An 18,668-nucleotide genomic window follows, 5' to 3' on the forward strand; every position below is an offset into this window, starting at 1 on the left:
AAACAATATATATTAAACAATATAACAGTTATATTTGGAAACTATGTGACGAACAAAATAATAGTTATATTTGGAAACTAAATATAATTAAGTATAATAAAGCATAATAATTAGAAACAATTTCCTTTGGGATAAATAAAGTTGTTCTCATCTCATCATCTTATCTCATACTGAACAATATAACAGTTATATTTGGAAACTATATATAACCAACAATATAAGTTATATTCTGAAACTATATAACTAACAATATAACAGTTATACTCAGAAATTATATATATCTGTATAAAGCTAAAAATATTAGTTATCTTCGGATACTTTATAGAACTAACGATATAATGGTTGTATTCGGAAACAATATATAACTAATAATATAACAGTTATTTTCGGAAACTATAAATAATTAACAAAAGAATGGTTATATTTGAAAACTGTATGTAACTAACAATATAACAAACAGTTATATTAGGAAGCTCTAAATATCTAACAAAAGATTAGTTATACTCGGAAACGATATATAATTGACAATATAACAGTTATTTTTGGAAACTAAATACAACTAACAATATAGCAGTTGTATTTGGAAACAATATATTTAACTACCAATATAAATTATTTTTGGAAACAACATATAACTAACAATATAAGTAATATTCTGAAACTCCGGGAGAAGCGGCTGAAACGTCTTCGTTTGCCAAGAGAAGAAGATTTGGACAAGATTTCACCACGACCTGGATGACTGACAACCTCCAGACGTGACTGGGGGAAAGAAAATATTATTTTCAAAATAAAAAGACTTAAATGGCCCGAGGTCAACCTCTTTGTTGTTGTTTTTTTATTGGTTTATCCTGACACCGGAGTACAGTTCGATGAGCCAATGGCGCGACAGATCGGCACCAAGAAAGAAGCCTGTCTGTCAAAACAGGCTCCGCCCCCTCAAAACCCCAACCAATGAGAGAGCGCGGGGCGGGGCGTTTGGCCAATCAGATTTACAATTTCTGAATTTGCTATTAATGACATCATCACAGAGGACAGGAAGTGAGTCGCCGCGGTAATCCGGGATTATAAAGCCGTTAATCTCAAACCAAAATAAGAAAAAAACGAACAAAATAAAAAAAAATACGCGTCTTATAATCGAAGACACCGTGACTTTTAAAAGACAAAACCTGTCAAAGCGTTCGAGTATTCGTGATTAAACGGGAGACGTTCCGGATTAAGCGAGGAGATTCGGGATCACGTTGGATAATCCCGGATTTTTTTTTTTCCCTCCGTCGTACTCTTCACGTCAAACCAAAGTTTGAGCGGCCCGTATCATCGGCTCGCTCCTTCGCCCAAACAGGAAGTTCAGAGCAGAACGTCCGACGGCGCCTCCGGCCACTTCCTGTTATCGGGCGCCGCTTCAAAATAAAAGCACCTACAACACAATTCAAAGGCTGCGCACGGATTAACGTCTAATCAATAACCGATCGCCCGAGTCGAGTTCAAGCAGCTGCCGGTCAGTCAGTTTTTCTCCAATAATCAGTTATCACGTTATTGATTTTGCTGTTTTTTTTTGTTACTAATCCATTATAGGATACTAAAACTGATCAGTTTTCTTCTAAAACGCTGCGGAGCAATCATGTATCCGTGAAATCAATACTTCTAATCGGCAGATTTAACTTCTCGCCAACGTGCTGTTGTTTTACAGCCACAAAGAATCATTGATTGATGACTGGCAGATGATTATTGATCGCTGGAAAGCTGGACCGACGGACGGCCGACACGTGAACTCGTCAATGTATTAATCCGTGATCTCCTTTCACTTCTAGCATGACACCGAGTCCATTTTTATTTAAAAACATGGGGAATACATTGATTATTGTCAGTGTGGTCGAGCCGATCGATCAATCGGCTGATTGATCAGTGATGATACAGAGGCGGGTGTCCCTCCTGGTTCAGGGTTCATATAGATCCGCATCAGAGACCCGAAGAGGAACTCCCGAGATGTTGATTATTGATTATTGGTGACCTGCGTGTCCACTCGAATATATATCACGTTTGTTCCACTTCCTGTTTGGAGCAGGAAGTGATGACATGACCTGCGGCGGCTGCCATTCAGGTCAAAGAAGCAACGGAACGGCAAAAAAAAAAAAAAAAAAAGACGACTGGAGCTCGAGAGAACTTTTTACAGGTCGCTTGGAGACTTTCTCCCCCAAATCCCCGTCCGGCCGGAACCGATCAGGTGATGTGGATCGACGAGAACCCCCTCCCCCCCCCCCCACCCTTTTCCCGGAGCGCGATCAATAATCAATCAGTCTGATGCGAGAGCGGTCGGGGTGCTGAGGCCACCGGGCCTCTCAGGACGTGTTCTGCTGCTCTCTGCAGTCCGTGCCTGAGCTCTGTGAGGGAAGGCAGTCTGAAGGCGGGGACGCCGCTAGTTCCTCGGGGGGCGGAGCCTGAGTTGGCCCCGCCCCCTCCGCGGGAAGCTCTCGGGCCGCTATCATTTCTCCGGGATCGCCCTCTCCCGTGGCTCCGCCTCCCTCGGGTCCGGCGACTCCGCCCCCCGCGGCTCCGGAGGCTCCGCCTCCCATCCAGAACTCCGCCACCACGCTGATCTCGGCGGCGCCCGCCGCCTGCTGGCCGCCGCCGCCGTGGACGCCGTCCAGGACCGCCGCCCCCTGCTGGGCGGAGGACGACAGCGCCTCGGTGATGATGGCGGCCGTCTGAGCCACCCAGTTCAGCTCTGCCCTCACATCCCCGTTAGCCGGGGCGGCGGCGGCGGCGGCGGCGGCGGCGGCGGCGGCGGGCGCCGGTTGCGTTTGCAGGAGGAGCGGGGGCGCGGCGGGGGCGGAGCCAGGGGCGGGCGGCGCAGCGTCAGCCGGCGGCGTCGCGGCGGGGGTGTTGTTGTTGAGGCTGTCCTGCAGGGCCGTCTGGTTGGCCTGACCCGCCTGCTGGTTCTGCAGCAGCATCTCCTGGATCCGGATCTGCTGCAGGATGGCGGGCAGCTCGTAGTGGTGGAAGAAGTAGATCATGGAGTGCTGCGGGGGGGAAACAAGGACGTCGGGGTCGGTTCGGGTCTCCAGAGCGGCGACGGCAACGGCGGCGGCGGCTTTACCTGGATGAAAAGCCAAGACGTGACCAGCGCCAGGCTGCTGTACTGGCCGTTGAAGCGGTAGTGGTAGGCGTAGAAGGCGAAGTGATAAAGGTAGAAGAACCTGGAAACATCAACACCTCAGGTGGCCGGTTCACCTTCGGGTCCTGCCGGGAGCTTCCGGTCAGGTGACTCACCTCAGCCAATGGCGTTTGCTGGTGTTGGTGTGGCAGCAGATGGCGTCGTACTGGTCGGCCAACCAGACGATGAGGATGATGTAGAAGGCGGTGGTCGTGTCGTTGAAGAACTCCGACATGATGGCCTCCATGCCTGCGGGCAGGAAGTGACCCCGCGAGGTCAACGCTTAGGAAGCGCCCGGCCCGACTCGACGTCAGAGCGCCGGTGACTCACCGACGAGCGCCAGGATGACGGTGAGCAGCGGCGCCGCCGGGAAGGCGATGGTCATGTTCATCTCCAACATCTGCAGGAGGTCCACTGAGGGGGCGGGAGGACACGGGACCGGATCAATACCGGACGGATATCGGTCGATCGGATCGGACGGGAGGAAACTAACCGATGAAGACGAAGATCTGGTGATGGGAGTATCTGAGCAGCATGGACACCGACAGGGTCTGGAAGACAAACACGGAGCTCAAGAAGGTCCTCGCCGGTCCGTCGGGTGTTCGATCTCCAAACCTGGACTTACAAAGATGACCATGATCACGAAGGCGGCCAGATAGGAGGTCCTGGCCATCCACATGCTGACGAAGCGGTAATGTTCTCCCGACACCACGTTCCTCAGGAAGCCTGCGGAGAACCGATCAAATGGTCGATCTGAGGGACGCCCGCGGCCTGAACCCGGCGAGAACCTCTACCTTTGTTCTCCTCGTTCTCGGCCAGCGCCTTGACGCTGGACATCAGGATGTCGTCGTAGCCGAGGAACTCGTCCAACAGGAAGCGGCTGAAGCCGTCGCCGAAACACTCGTCCTTCATCGGATCTGAAACACACACACACACACACGCGCGCGCGCCGAGTTGAAGCGCGTCCGCCGCCGGGGGTCACGTGACCTTCGACGCCTCCACGTCTCACCCAAAGTGACGACCATAACGGGGATGTTGAGGCGCTGCCTGGTGCTCGGAGACAGTCGCAGGAAGCCGTACTCCAGGGAATATTCCACGATGTACTCCTCCTGGGGCCACACTGCAACCACACCGTCGCCGGTTAGCGTCGGAAGACGTCGCGGCGGCTCCGGGCTTCTTACCTTTGGATTGGCTGAAGGAGACGTCCTGGCTGTCGTTGGCTCCTCCCACTCCCACCCCTCCGCCGATCAGGGACGGCTTCAGCCGCGGCTCGATGTCCAGCTCGAACTGGAGGACACGGTGAGACGTCAGGGCCGGGCGGCGGGCCCGAGGCGGCCGCGGCGCGCTCACCTTCACCGAGCTGTTGTCGAACATCTCCAGGGTGACCTCCTCCTCGTCTTCCTCCTGCAGCGCCGCCAGGCTCAGGCCCGGCCCGGCCCCCTCCGGCTCCGCCTCGTCCTGGAAGGCCCCCGGCTCGTAGAACTGCAGGGACACGGGCGCCCGGCTGGAGTTCCTCTGGATCTCCACCCGCAGGATGCCGTCGCGAGGCCAGCGCTCCCTCACCCCCTCCAGGCAGTTGATAGGCGAGCGGGAGAAGGCGATGTGGATGTAGGCGAGGATGAAGAGGACGAAAAGAGCCTGGGTGGAAGGAGAGGAAGGTCCGCTTTGAAGGCGTCCTGAATCCGAGCGCGGTCGACCCGTTAATCCCGTCGGCTGCGGATTACGGACCCTCGGCCGAACACCGGACCCTAAATCTGATTAACCGCAGACGGGAAAAAAACGCGGCCGGGAATTTTCACCGCAGAGGCTCGCAGACCCGACGCCGGTGCGGCTCTTCGGACCCGGGTGACGCTCACCTTGAGCAGAACGAAGAACTCGAAGACTCTCCTGAAGGAAGGCGGGAAGAGGCGGGCGTAGGTGACGGCCATCTTGAAGAAGAGCGCGTGGAAGAGGCGGTCGCGGACGTTGATGAGCGGGTTCTGGTTGACGTTGGCGTTGCGCAGTCGGTTCGGCGCCATGTTGTTGTTGTTGTTGTTGAGCGGGATGTTGTTGTTGTTGACCTGGTTCTCAGACATGGTCTCTGGCTAACGGCTGCCGTGGAGGGGAGGGGGAGGGGGGTCAGAGGTCACTGCGCGATCAGAAAGCCGTTCCTAGGTCAGCATGGCTGCCGCCGTCTACGCTCGGGGTGAAGGGTTGTCCGTTGGTGACCTCCGGCGGTCACAGGGGTGAAGGTCACGCTCTGAAAGACAACAACAAACTATCAGCAGGGGATTCAGGTCACATGACAAACCCATGTGACCGAGCAGAGGCACAGACGGTCCAAAGTGTCTCCTCTACTTTGATCCGCGAGGGTCAAAGGTGACCGCCACGCTGTCCAAAATGGTCGGCCAATCAGGAACAACCAGGAAGTGGCAGACAACATTGCGTCTGTTGTGTTCTGGTTCTTCCAAACACTTCAATTCTCTTTATGATGCTAACCCGACTTGTCTCTTTATTATCGATGAAATACTCCCATAATTGTGACAAATGCATCACCGGAAGAAGCGCCGCTTTCTGTCTGAGAGTTACTAGTTTTGACAAAGTCCGACGGACATGCTAACTTGAGGGGACGTGCAGATGGTGCAGGTCCACGTCTTGCACTGAAGGCAACAACACACACAGAATGGAGTTCTCCCACAAGGCTGGGAGAGGCAGGAGGAGGAGAGACGATTTTCTTTTATAGGAGACGAAAATGGTCCATCATTTTCCATGTTGCCTGCTCCCTCTCCTCTTCCTCCACACCTCCCGCCCCTTTTTGCACCCATTTTCCAGGACATCTTTATCCTGGTTTACCATAACATCGTTATCCGGGATTTTTTCACGGTGCGTGGGAAACCCGTGTCTTGGGGTTCGGCGACGTTCTGCAGATGGACGCCCGGTTTCATCAACAATGTTCTCACTGAGCTTCAAGGTGTCGCGGATGAACATGGTGGAATAATACGATACGTCGATATGAGAACAAATAAAAGTGCAACTCACCGTGGCGCCGAATCAATGGGAGCTCTGAGCTATTATTACTTCTGACCTTTGTTTTCGTCTGCGCAGCCCGTGGGTTTAATCTTTAGGGTAACGTGTCGCGCGGTCTGGATTTGTCGCGCTCCTATCTAATCATTCTTCAAACCTGATTTCTTTATTCCGAGGCCTTTACCGGTGGATCTCGGCCGAGCGGACGCTGAAAATGTCGAACCACATAAACGCCACGGGGTATCAGCCCACGTCACTCTCCGAGGGATCGGACCGAGAAGATCGATAGCCGTCTGGACGCTGACGTGGAGAACCGATGCATTCGGACCCCTTCTCGTACCTGCTCCCCTTCCTCTTCCTCCACGGCTGACGCCCCCTTTCTGCACCCCTGACCCCGACAGAGAGAGACCTTCTCAGGGAGGTCAGCCGATGTATCCGCAGGTCATCTCCGGTCCATCAGATGGACGAGGTGACCATCTCCCACAACACCTGCTCCTCCCAGCAGCTTCACAGCTTCACGCCTCGTTGTTTCTTCACCTCCCCCCTGCACACATCGCTCATTTTCACCCCTTTCGTGGAGGTTTTCAGAGTCTAACCGTTTAAGAGTCGAACCCTGGTGGTTTTAGCTCTTCTCATGTCGATGGAGAAGGAGTTTCGAGGATGTCCTCGTCCGAACATCTCGTCTGAAACGGCGGTACAACAACATGGGAGCGACGACACGGTCGTGTGACCGCAGTCGAAATGGTTCTTCTGTAAACAACCCCGGTAGCTCCGCTGCTAACGCCCCGCCATCCCGACGCTAACCCCCTTCTCCCAGGCGCCCGGGTGACTCAGCCGTCCGCTCGGCAGCCTCCCTCCATCCCGTTACCGGGGGTTCGCTTTACCGCCGCGATGTTTTGAGCCGAAGCGAAGACTCCAACGCAACAGCTAGCAGTTAGCAGCTAGCCGCTAGCGCCGTTAGCACGGCTAGCCACGCTCAAGAAGAGGAAAGCGGTGGGCTAACGGATAAAGCTAGCTGACCCGACCGGCGGCGGGGGGAAGCTGACAGCGGGCCGCGGCGTCGCGTCTCACCGGGCGGTCTCGGTTTGGTTCCTCGGGGCGGTTCGACATGAACTCCGGGGCGGCAGACGGCTGGCTGGCTGGCTGGCTGACGGCTATCGCTATCGGACGGAACCCAACAGCACACCGGAAATCCGGGTCCCAAGGAACTTGGGTGAATTTTACCCCGAGTTCCGTCTGGCAGGCAACGCGACGGAACCACAACAGATTTATCTTTATTTAGTTTTATTTTATTTTTGTTACTTGAATGATCAATCTCGGTCAGCTATACATTGGATAATTTCTGTGGAAACAGGAGCTTTTTAAGACATTAAAACACTTGATAGCCTTAACTTTGACACTCAATATTTTATTGTATTTCTTATTCTCCCTCCTTCCTACTATTATCTATTATTGTTATGTTTTACTTGAAACTCTGGCACAACGATTGCCTTCGGCATAAATAAAGCTGTCCTTATCCTTATTTTTGATATATTTTTTGGGAAAAAAATAATATCGCATACCAATGAGACGGTCTTGTTATGTTGCACTTGTTGTTGTGGGGAAAAAAACACAATTTACAACATTTAAATGTAAAATCGAGTCCGTTTAATGCAGAAATAATATTGCAAATCGACATCCCCGGGGATAAGTATTTATTTTATTAAAATACAAATATAGAATATATTAAATGTAGTGTGGGTGGAAGGAATCAAATCACTCCCCGGGACAATGTGTTTACATATAAACACTCCTCCCTGCAGCCATATTAGCTTGGATATTCTTGATATTATGTTGTTTTCCATTTAGCTGCTCCCTTCAGGATCCTCCACCAAACCCTCTCCTCTGCATCATCTTCTGGACTCCCCGTCCTCTTTCCATCCATGCATAAGACTCCACATCTCCAACCTCCGCATCCCTCCACTGTCCACGTCCAAAGCATCTTTGACTTTATCTCCAGAACATCTAATATAATTATGCAGGATACCATTTACTTACCCATGTTTGCCACTCGAGGTCAGTGTTTAGCCGCACAGTCTGCAATTGAATGTTGACTGCAGTTCACCAGATGACCACAAGATGTCAGTAAATCCCGAAAGTCGTTCGTTTTTTAGCCTGTCTTTGCTGTAAATAAAGCTATTTAGCACTATTTTTATCAATTTGAAGTCTGTCATTTCGCTCTATTTTTAATTAAAAAATAGAAACATAAACCGAAAATAAACCAAATTTCCAAAACACCTGACCTTGTCCATACGGTGTTTGAAATGTCCATTTTATTGAAGGACGCAACAATCAGAAGTTTTCTTCTTGGTCCCAATCATTATAAAGTAAAAGTCATTCATTCAATCATTCATTTTGTCCACGACCGAGTCTGGAGTGAAAATCATTTCGGAGTCCGATGGAAGGGGGGGAGATCGTTGTGTTCTCCTCGTCCCGGCTCTGGTCCTGGTTCTCTTGCCATCACTGGTCCTCCCGGTTGGCGAAAACGCCGGCCTCCCAGCGGAGAGCTCGCTGGCTTTTGTGTCGAGCGACCCGAGTTGATTCCACGACCTGAAAACGACGGAGGAGCTTCTGCTGAACCCGGACCATCTGACCGGGTCGTGCCTTCAAGCAGCGGGTGACTTACCTGGTTGTTGATGTCGTCCACGGGCTGGATTCCTGCGTACTGAAGGACAAAAGCGCGTCGGTTCGAGTCGCGGATCTTTGTTGTAATTTTTCCGAGCGTCCGAACTCACCGCGCTTTCGCCGAGCTTCAGCCTCCGGTCCTGGAGGAGCATCTCGGACAGGTCTCGCGACGCGGGGCGACTGAGGGCGGGGGAGGGGCGTCCGTCGTCCGTCCGTCGGCGGGGCGTCGCCGCCAGAGGCGGTCCGGGAGATAAACCATCCGAGGAAGAGAGGGAAGACGGTCTGGCGGGTCTACATGAAACTACAGGAGGGAAATGACGTCACCTTGATGACCTCTGAAATCGCTATTTTGTTTGTAAACAACACCAACCCGGTTCGCCGGCGGCCATCTTGGGAAGCGTCACCGAGGCGAGCGTCTCCGCTCTCAGCACCTGTAGCTCCGCCTCCCTTTGCAGAGCCTCTTGGATCTCCTGCTCGATCAGATCCCAAGCTCCGCCCCCTCGGGGCTGGAGGCCGGCCGAGTCCCGCCAGGACGGCGACGAGGGTCGGGGCGTGTCAGAGGAGGAGGTCGTGTTTCGGGTCACGTGACCCAGAGGGCCGTTTTCTGCATGGCGGTGAGGGCAGCAGGGCAGAGTCTCGTCCTCGGAGTTGTTCCGGGTGCGTTCCTGTCGGACGGCGCCGTTCTCCCCGTTCCTCCAGATGGACCTCGGCGGACGTACGGTTGGAATCTTGAAGATGGAGTCTTGGTCAACGGGCACCAGGCTTCGCAAGCGGCGCTGCTTTTTCTCGCGTTCCCGAAGCAGCCGGACCTCCCTCTCTATCGGGGTTTCCGAGCCGTCGCCTAACCTTTGAGCGACGGCCTCCACCGGGCGCTCATCGGCAGGGGAAACATCCACGGACAATTGCTTCGCCTTCGACTCGCCGGACTGGCTTCGAGTCGACGGTCCAAACATGGCGGCGGCGCTCTGCCAGGAGGAGCCCCAGAATGCCGTCGACCTCATCGGCGGTGGCGAGAGGGTGGAGGCGAAGCTCGGTCTGTCCCGCTCCAGTTGCAGGAACTGTTGTCGAGCGGCGTTGAAGTCGATCTGGTCCTCGGCATCGGGGTCGGCGAGGCGGCGAGAATCCGGAGAATCCGCGCTCTCCGGCGCGCTTTTCACCTTCGGCGCTTGGCTTCGGATGATGTCGCGTCGCAGCTGCTGCTCCTCCGCCTCCTGCGCGACGAGGCCGGCGCCGTCCACCCGGTAGGAGACCTCGTCGTCGCGGTCGTCGAAAAGGCTCCCGGGTTTCCTGTCGCCGGCGTACGTCTGCAGCGTGAAGGCTTTTTCCTCCTTTAGCGTGGCTAGCTGAGCGCGCCGCAGCGGCGACAGCATCCACTCCTCGTTGAGCTGCGCCTCCTGGCTGCTCGGGTCTTCCACGAAGGAGTAGAAGCCGATGACGGAGCCCGAGCTGCTGCAGGTGGAAACGGGGCTGACGGCGCGCAACTCGTCGCCGCTGCTGCTGCTGCCGCCGTCCGACGGCAAGGTGACCCGCTGCGCTCGGACGACCTCGTCCGTCCAGGAGGAGGCGGAGCCTGCGATGGAGCGCAGGTCGGACGGCTGCAGGGGCGGCGACATCGGCTTCAGCACCCATCTCCGGGGAACGCTGTCCATGGCGTGTGGGCGGAGCCTCCGGCGAGGAGACTTTCAGAGCGAGAATGCGGCCTGGGAGACGGGGTGGAGATGGGGGAAGCTGTTACCATGGCGACAAAGAGATCGGCCCGGTCCGGTTGCCAAGAAAAACTTAGCCGCGTCATCGGGAAGACCAGTAAAGTTTATGGCAGGTTAACTACTGCCATAAAGACTCCTGCTGACGATTGAATATGTTTATTGATCTGATCAGCTGATCAGCTTACCCGAACAGGAGGCTCGTCAATCGGCCGGACAGACGGACCATCTTATTTTGATTTGTCTGCGTTTTATCGATCGATATTAGAAGAAATTACCCTTTCATTCCTTATTACATGTTCCGATTGGCTATTAAAAAAAATAAAAAAGTCAAATCGATAACTGAATCCTGATCAAATAGGAAGTGCTGGTCAAAAATGGCTCAGCTGACGGTCGTTTTCCTTAGCTTCAACGATAATGAACGCATGACAACTGTTAGCGTTAGCATTAGCAGGAGGAGAGTGTGTGCATGTGTGTGTGCGGGTGATAAGCCGCCCCTCCCTCCTGCGGTCAGGTGATAACACTCGTCGGCGTCGCAGCAATGACGGCGAGCGGGTCAGGGGTCACCGTCTGCACGCCGTCGTTTACCAATAACACCAAAACCAATCAATCGAAGATAACAACAATAACAATAAAGCGGCGCAAGTATTACACTGTGATTCTGATATGTTTATAATGTAAGAGAATAACATAAATGACAGTGTTTTAGCATTCAAATTCATTATTATTCATTCAGGGCTAATGCGATAATGATGAGTAAATTATAAAATCTATGAAATATTAAAAATATTGAACTTCACCTTCATGTTCCTACCTGATCAGTTTCCAGCAGCGGCTCAATAAATCTTGACTTGCATTGGCAAAGTTCAGCTTCTCTCCCCCCTCAGAGGCCCCGCCCACCCCTGGCTTGGCCCCGCCCATCCTGACACACACACACACACACACACACACACACACACACACACACACACACACACACACACACACACACACACACTGACTCTGCATGTGGCTGAGGTCAAAGTACAGGGGAATCCAGAATTTGCGAGTCAATGACTGATCAGTCAGTATGGATGTATCACCACGGAAACGGACTTTGTTGAAGCTTTTCTTTCTTGTCTTTCAACTGTTAATATCATTTTTTTTTCATGAACCGTCTCGTCTCGATTTTGTTTTAGTCTCGAATATTGCCGTGTGTGTGTGTTTGTGTGTGTGTGTGTGTGTGTGTGTGTGTGTGTGTTTCAGGTTCTTGGATGGGGACTCGGGTCTGTTTTGTGAACCTGACTAGTCATGTGACTGATGACATCAGCTGACCAATGAGGCTTCACGCTGGGAGTCACATGACCTTGAGGAGCTTCTGGGCACAATAACATTTTCTTGAACATCCGATTCTACCACTACTACTACTCGTACAACTACTGGTACCGCTACTACTACTTCTACTACCGGTGACATGCAGTTAGGGGAGGCAGGAGGGCCCCGTGCCTCACTTGCCAATCTTGGAAAGAAAAATCTGTCAAATGAAAAGAATTAAATGGTTATATGTATCAGTGATTCGCACTATAAATGTATTTTTCATTTGACTTCACTAGTTTTAGATTGTTTTGCATTCAAAATGGCTGGATTTTCACATATACTGTTCAAATACTGAGAGAAGACGTGTGGTGAGGCTGCGGATTGTTGAGCCTCAATGTAGGTTACGCAATGATGTCTGTGTATGTTGCTATTAAAACGTTTGCTTCATGAACTACATAAGCAGTTATGAACTATGAACACTTGCTATATGAAGTACATTTCCAATGTACAGTGTTTTTTGTTGTGTTACTAGTTTCTTGTGCTGACGGATCATAAAATGGCTGCTGAGAGTCGCTAAGGGAGGCACGCAGTCCTCCTGCCTCATGGTAGGGGGCGCTCGTGGTACCAGGGATTCCTCTTGCAACTCGTAAATCTGATTGTGATGAAGTTAGTGCCTCACCAGCCTTTAACTGAATACTACTATGCCTACTACTACTACTACTACTACTTAGTAGCTGCTGCTGCTACAGTTGGTGCTGGTATTATTGCTGCTACTACTTCTGCTACTCATGCTGCTATTACTACTATGAGTAGTACTTCTACTGCTGCTGCTGCTGCTACTACTGATACTACTGCTCCTGCTACAACAAATACTGGTACTACTTCTGCTACTACTTCTGCTGCCATTATTACCACTGTTAGTACGACTTTGGTATTATGGTATTACTACGACTGGTGCTACTACTATGCCAACTACTACTACTACTACTGTTTAGTAGCTGCTGCTGCAACTGTTGCTAATTCTAATTCTGCTACTACTACTACTACTGCCGCTATTACCACTACAAGTAGAACGACTACTGCTGCTGCTGCTATTTCGGATAATACTACTACTGCGACTACAAATACTGGTACTACTACTACTGCTATTGCTGCTACTATTGCTCCTAGTACTGCGTCCATTACTGTCACTGTTAGTAAAACTGCTGCTACTACTGCTACTGCCCCTGCTAATACTACGACTACTATTGCTAATGTTGTGATTAGCGCTACTACTTCTACTGCAGCTGCTAAAAGGTGCGTTTCTTGTTGTTAATATTTTTTGCAAAACTTTACTTTTTGATGTCAAGAACTAGGAAAAGACACACACAAACACACACACAGTGACACACACATACACAAAGGGGATTTGAAAAACAAATTAAAAGAAACGTAAGTTCTTAGAAAACATACATAAATTAATTCAAATTTAATTGAGTTCAATTAAAAAGGATTAACACTAAAATTTCATTCAAAAAAATGAAAGTGGTACAAAAACAATTTTAGATTTTCTTAGCGTCTGTTGTTGTAAAGTTACCGCAGACATAAAATATTTATATATTTGTCCTTTCGTATAAGTCGAAGGGTCAACCAGAGACCCCTGCTGGCAGACGGCGGTATTGCAGCCCCCACTCATTGGCTGATAATTTATTGACCAATCAGAATTCAGACAGAGGAGCAGACGAATCAGTGGATATTTTAAGGTCACTTCGATGAGTCCTGTTATTAGCAGCTGTCTTCTAATGAGGCTAACAGCAGCCTGCTAGCAACAGCTGCTAATGATGAGTCGATCCAGCTGCTAATGATGAGCTAGCTCCAAATGAGGCAAACAGCAGCCTACTAGTAACAGTTGCTAATGATGAGTATCCAGCTGCTAATGGTGAGCTAGCTTCGAAAGGCAAACAGCAGCCTGCTAGCAACAGCTGCTGATGATGAGTCGATCCAGCTGCTAATGATGAGCTAGATTCGAAAGGCTAACAGCAGGCTGCTAGCAACAGCTGCTAATGATGAGTTGATCAAGCTGGTAATGATGAGCTAGCTTCGAAAGGCTAACAGCAGGCTGCTAGCAACTGCTGCTAATGATGAGTCGATCCAGCTGCTAATGATGAGCTAGCTCTGATGATTCTAATAGCTGCTGATTAGCAACATTAGCGGCACAGCACAGCCACGTCAACATTTTATTGTTTATATACATGATGTTTTCCTTCCTGACAAATACTCTGCTAAGTAATGTTGTCGTGCTAACGCTCTGTAGTGATTGGTCAGCTGACCTTGCCAGCATGTGATGTCACAGGACGAGATCGGAGGCCTTGTCCGTCAGCTCACTTTTTATTGGCTCGTTCAAAAATGTCAACATGGGTCTGAGGGAACTTACAGAAGCAGAGGTCAAAGGTTAACAGGTGGCCTGGGCTAATGCTAAAGCTAAAACCATTGAGGTGAGTGAGGGGTACAAAAGTAAAAAGCTTCAAGAAAAAATAGAAAAAGGAAATCGGGGTTTTTTTTTTTTATATATATATATATATAAAAACGGTGTGAAGAAACAGAGTGATGTCATATGAGAGGCGGGGCTGCGGTCAGTGGGCGGAGTTTAGTTCCTGTAGTTTTTTTTTTTTTTGGGGTGATATTTTTCTCCGTCTGTATGGTTTAATCCCAAAGTGGTGCTGCCTCGGGATCACATGATGGTGCAGCACTTACATGGCTGCTTGTCCTTCTTGGAGGCCGCCGCTCCTCCGCCCGGTTCTCCGGCCGCTTTTTCCGTCCCTCCGCTCGCCGCTTCGCCCTCCGCTAGGTTAGCGGCCCCGCCGCTCCCTCCGTTGCTCGCCGCTTCCCCTGGAGGTTCGCCGCTTCCCGCTTTGACCACGACTCCGGCCGTCTTCCCGGCGGCGGGCGCCTCGGTGGGAGTGGGAGTGGGAGTGGGAGTGGGAGTGGGAGCGGGCGAGGCGGCGGCCTCCATGCCGTTGGCGTCGGGGATGACCACCAGCTCCGCCTTCACCGACCCCTCTACGCCCAGCACTCTCTTGGTCTGGTCTTCATCCTCCACGCTCTGGTATCCCATGAACACCATGGTAACCGGTTTGTCGGAGCTCGCCTCCGCCACGCCCGGCGGGACGTCCGGCCCGCCGTCGGGTTCGGAAATCCGGACGGCGGGCCGGGTCGGCTCCGCCTCCTCGGCCACCTCCGCCTTCTCGGGAGAGGTTTGCGTCATCATGGAAGCTTCCTCGGCCTTGTGGATGAGGTCGTCCACCTCGGAGGAGCTGAGCAGGTGGACGCCGTCCTCGCCGTTCATCTCGTGGACCACTGGAGGGACAGAACCAAACCCGAGGTCAGGACGGGCGGCTGGACAGAGCGAGAGCGACGCCGGGGAGGCGAAGGTTATCGGACAAGATCCGCGACGGGGTTCTGCATCGGGGTCAAAGGTCACGGCTCGGGGGTGACGACATCACCTTTGCGCTCGTCCTCGTAAACCTTCACCCCTTGGCAGGAGAGGTCGACCGGTAGTTTGGTGTGAGAAGACAGAACTTTGGTTTCCCCCGTGGCTCTGTCCCGCTGCACCGTGATCTCCAGAGAGTACACGGCTGGAGGTCAGAGGTCACACAGAGGTCACCGGGGAAGGGGGAGCGTCAGACAGACGGTTAGTTAGTTAGTTAGCCGGTTAGTGAACATGGAGGCTTTTCATGCAGACGTTCATGCAAGCCATCCCTCCTCCTTTAGCTCACGCTAAAGAGCGTGGAAAAGAAACGCCACCTCGGGGTGGCTTCGTTTTTACTTCCTGAAACTTTCACCAAATTTGGGAGTCTCTCCCGTCACGGACAGGAAGTGGGTAGCGAGTTACTTCCTGTTAGCCGTGGAGGCTGACGGACGACTCACCTCGCTTCATTTCCTCCGAAGTTTCGGTCACGTCACTGAATCCGAGGCTTTTTTCAACTTTGACCTCTGCGGGGGGAATCATGGGGACAAATGAATATTAGAGACTGTAATCTGATTACTGGAGGACTTGGTAGAAGATCCTGGAGGCCCACCTTCCACGAGCTGAGCTAACGGCGGGGGTTGGTCCTGCAGACGGAGGGTGTGACCTTTGACCTCCAGACCTGCTCAGACACAAGGGGTTAGAAGGAGGAGGGAGCGGCGGGACGGAAAATGGAGATCGAGAGGAAGAGCGGTACCTTCAGCAGGTCCGGATGTCACCTGGAAACAAGAAGACACAGAAAAAGCGTCAGGATGTGGACTGCGACCCTCTGGCGCCCCCTTCAGGACACACGTGGTATCACACCCACATGAAATTAAACACTTCACCCATTATTTTTAAAAGTATTTTAAGTATTAAATATAGCAGGTAGTCTGACTACTGTGAGAAACTATTTGACACACTGCATTAAGCACGCTAAAGATCGATCGATTGCTTGCTTTAAGTGCGTGCTTTAATAAAACCCCGGTTAGCTAAAAGCTATTGTGTGTGTATGTGTGTGTGTGTGGGTTCCGGTGTACTCACAGTGGTGTGTACTACGGTGTGACACACACCCCCAGACTCCAGATAGACCAGCTCTTTCTCCAGCCTGCAACGCAAACCACCGGATTACACCCGCTCTGCGCGGCGACCCGGACCCCCGAGGCGGGACGAGACCTTCGGATGGCGTCCTCCAGGGTCCTGGTCTTGGCCTCATCCAGATCCAGCCGCGTCCTCACCTCGTCCTGCTCGGGCCCGGCGGACGCCCCGTCCAGCAGCCATCGCTCCCGCAGCGCCTTGGACTGAACAGGAAGTGGGTCGGCCGCCATGACATCACGACTTCGCCGGCGGTATTTCAGTTTGACCTCTGACCCTTCCAGACAGAACGCGTGACCGCACGGCTGTTTGCCCGGAATAGCGCGCAGGTTATTTTCAAGCAGCTGCGTTTCTGACGTTCCTGGGCTGAAAGCGCCCCGGTATTTATAATCTGCAGCTGTCCGCGCCGCCGCCACGCCCTCGGGAGGCCCCCGCCCCGCCATTGGACCTGTCGCCGTGACGACGGCCTCACCTTCAGGTGCTGCAGGGCCCGCCGGTCGTCCTCCAACTGGCGCCGCTTGTTCTCCATCTCCATCTGCCACTTCCTCTTGTCCTGGGGCATCACGGGAAAGAGAAGGTCATCTTCTCCGCACACCCATCTCAATGTTAAAACATTTGGTTGACAGCTCGCCCCGACAGGAAGTGGAGGCGATCACGCTGATGATGTCACTACTCACGGAGATCAGCTGACGTCGCTCCTGCTGGTCGCCGTGTTTGCCCGTCCTGCAGAAAGCCAAGCGCGAGAAGAGCGTCTCACAGATCCGACACCGCAGGACACCATGTATGCACGTGTAGGGCGCGCATGATAACGTGGTGTGTGTGTGTGTGTGTGTGTGTGTGTGTGTGTGTGTGTGTGAGACCCTCCCCTTTCTCTCCTGTTCACAATCACTTGCCTCCGTCGAGCGTTGCGATGGAAAGGGTCAAACCCCATCGACCCACTGGGCTTTTCCCTTGAGAATTCCAATTATTTGGTTGATATAATCATATGTTTTGATTAATTCAGGCTTAATTAAACCTGAATTCAAAGACTGGATTTTGATCGGGACGGATATTATTTAATATAATATTTACACATGACTATATCTTCAAAACAATTTTTTTTTGCAACTTTTAGCCTATTTTTATTTACTATTTAATACGGGGAAGCTCGATGCTGCTGCAGGTTCCGGCGGGACGGGGCGGGGGTTAAAGGTCAAAAGTCAGATAAGTGATTCTGGATCTGATTGTCTGCTGAAATTGAAAGCGGGGCAGATAATAGGGCTCCGGCCTGCGAGACACACTGGTCCCAGTGGGTTCCCGCCGGTCCAGCTGACTCAGCCGGACGCAGGACAAAGCCGCTGCCCGTCGCCATGGAGACCAGAGGCAGAAACAGACCATCTGAGGAGAAAAACTCTGGAAGGGGTTCAGCGGGCCGGCGGGGATTTTCTGCAGGAAAGACGGGCGCCTCTCTCCTTTGGACCACCTGAGCTGTGACCTTTGACCCCCAAACACACTTAAATTTTCATGTCCTTCATTTTAAAATAAGCAAAGAAACGATTTTTTTTTTTTTAAACTAAACAGACATTAAAAAAAACAAAAAAAAAAGGATCAATATCTGAGAAATTCATCAGGTGGATGTTTTAACCCCGTGAAGAATCAATACGCCGATCAATATATTGGTGAAACACGTGCAGTATGACTGAGCAGAAATGAGGCTTTTATTTTGAAGCCCTGCAGCCGTATCGATCAGTGACGCAAACCGATCGATAGCGGGATCGATCCGGCCCCGCCCCGGCCCCAGACCCCCGCAGTGACCCCACCCCGCAACTCCACCCCAACCCGCAATCGCACTTTTTAATGCAAGGAAGGAGGACCCGCGTGGACCCGCAGCGTGGGTGACCGCATGCGGTTCCACCACGCTTACGTCACCGACAACACACACACACACACACACACACACACACACACAGAATCACGGAAGAAGAAGATGAAGGACTCACTCCATGTCGGTCCGCCGCACCGGATCGTCTGATGCCCGACCGGACCGGAGCCACGCCCACCGCAGAGGGGGCGGGAGGTGCGGGGGATGCGGGAGGGGGGTTTCAGAATAAAAGTAGGGATCAGTTTTTCACAATAAGGTTCACGCAGGAACCCAACAGAAGCAGGGGGAGAAGTTTATTTTAAAAAAAAAAAGATAGAGCTGATGATGATAAGGACACACACACACACACACACACACACACACACAGCTGGATTGCAGTTGGATGCAGGAAGAAAAGGTGATGAGAAATAA

General features: G+C 51.9%; 3 protein-coding genes across 8 annotated transcripts; all 3 read right to left on the minus strand.

Moving 5' to 3' along the window:
- Positions 1 to 812: 812 nt before the first annotated feature.
- Positions 813 to 7,335, minus strand: tmem259 (transmembrane protein 259). Its single transcript, XM_086143379.1, has 12 exons — positions 7,226 to 7,335; positions 5,008 to 5,390; positions 4,502 to 4,789; positions 4,333 to 4,438; positions 4,161 to 4,271; positions 3,946 to 4,068; positions 3,777 to 3,877; positions 3,645 to 3,702; positions 3,482 to 3,565; positions 3,268 to 3,400; positions 3,095 to 3,194; positions 813 to 3,017 (listed from the first exon to the last, which is right to left on the minus strand). Exons 2-12 carry the CDS (start codon positions 5,224 to 5,226, stop codon positions 2,337 to 2,339), a joined length of 2,004 nt encoding a protein of 667 aa, XP_085999505.1. The 5' UTR covers positions 5,227 to 5,390; positions 7,226 to 7,335; the 3' UTR covers positions 813 to 2,336.
- A 443-nt stretch (positions 7,336 to 7,778) lies between these two features.
- Positions 7,779 to 11,489, minus strand: misp (mitotic spindle positioning). 5 transcript variants are annotated; one of them, XM_086143492.1, is made up of 5 exons: positions 11,336 to 11,489; positions 9,189 to 10,518; positions 8,929 to 9,119; positions 8,820 to 8,858; positions 7,779 to 8,743 (listed from the first exon to the last, which is right to left on the minus strand). In XM_086143492.1, exons 2-5 carry the CDS (start codon positions 10,465 to 10,467, stop codon positions 8,654 to 8,656), a joined length of 1,599 nt encoding a protein of 532 aa, XP_085999618.1. In that variant the 5' UTR covers positions 10,468 to 10,518; positions 11,336 to 11,489; the 3' UTR covers positions 7,779 to 8,653. The 5 variants fall into 5 exon arrangements, with proteins under 5 accessions (XP_085999618.1, XP_085999584.1, XP_085999599.1 ...); XM_086143458.1 differs by having other exon boundaries at positions 7,779 to 8,858; XM_086143473.1 differs by having other exon boundaries at positions 7,779 to 8,858; positions 11,322 to 11,358.
- A 2,676-nt stretch (positions 11,490 to 14,165) lies between these two features.
- On the minus strand, positions 14,166 to 18,429 carry palm1a (paralemmin 1a). Of its 2 annotated transcripts, XM_086143505.1 has the most exons (10): positions 18,376 to 18,429; positions 17,074 to 17,119; positions 16,869 to 16,949; positions 16,478 to 16,602; positions 16,346 to 16,409; positions 16,020 to 16,041; positions 15,876 to 15,944; positions 15,724 to 15,789; positions 15,300 to 15,431; positions 14,166 to 15,153 (listed from the first exon to the last, which is right to left on the minus strand). In XM_086143505.1, the coding sequence occupies exons 1-10, from the start codon at positions 18,378 to 18,380 to the stop codon at positions 14,528 to 14,530; spliced, it is 1,236 nt and encodes a 411-aa protein (XP_085999631.1). In that variant the 5' UTR covers positions 18,381 to 18,429; the 3' UTR covers positions 14,166 to 14,527. The 2 variants fall into 2 exon arrangements, with proteins under 2 accessions (XP_085999631.1, XP_085999641.1); XM_086143515.1 differs by lacking the exon at positions 15,300 to 15,431.
- Positions 18,430 to 18,668: the final 239 nt, after the last annotated feature.

The sequence above is a fragment of the Fistularia commersonii genome, chromosome 1, assembly GCF_037954325.1.
Source record: "Fistularia commersonii isolate RoL2024-O1a breed Wild chromosome 1, RoL_Fcom_v1.0, whole genome shotgun sequence".
Lineage (NCBI taxonomy): Eukaryota > Metazoa > Chordata > Actinopteri > Syngnathiformes > Fistulariidae > Fistularia > Fistularia commersonii.

Excerpts from the sequence above, each read along its gene's own strand:
- tmem259 (XM_086143379.1), bottom strand. The coding sequence starts at position 5,226 with ATGTCTGAGAACCAGGTCAACAACAACAACATCCCGCTCAACAACAAC. Across the intron at positions 3,703-3,776 it reads TCGTGATCATGGTCATCTTT|ACCCTGTCGGTGTCCATGCT; the intron begins GTAAGTCCAGGT and ends TTTGTCTTCCAG. Across the intron at positions 3,195-3,267 it reads AGCAAACGCCATTGGCTGAG|GTTCTTCTACCTTTATCACT; the intron begins GTGAGTCACCTG and ends TGATGTTTCCAG.
- misp (XM_086143458.1), bottom strand. The coding sequence starts at position 10,467 with ATGGACAGCGTTCCCCGGAGATGGGTGCTGAAGCCGATGTCGCCGCCC. Across the intron at positions 9,120-9,188 it reads GATGGCCGCCGGCGAACCGG|TTTCATGTAGACCCGCCAGA; the intron begins GTTGGTGTTGTT and ends TCCCTCCTGTAG. Across the intron at positions 8,859-8,928 it reads TGAAGCTCGGCGAAAGCGCG|TACGCAGGAATCCAGCCCGT; the intron begins GTGAGTTCGGAC and ends TTTGTCCTTCAG.
- palm1a (XM_086143505.1), bottom strand. Across the intron at positions 16,603-16,868 it reads GGGCCCTGCAGCACCTGAAG|TCCAAGGCGCTGCGGGAGCG; the intron begins GTGAGGCCGTCG and ends CTTCCTGTTCAG. Across the intron at positions 15,790-15,875 it reads GTTAGCTCAGCTCGTGGAAG|AGGTCAAAGTTGAAAAAAGC; the intron begins GTGGGCCTCCAG and ends TTCCCCCCGCAG.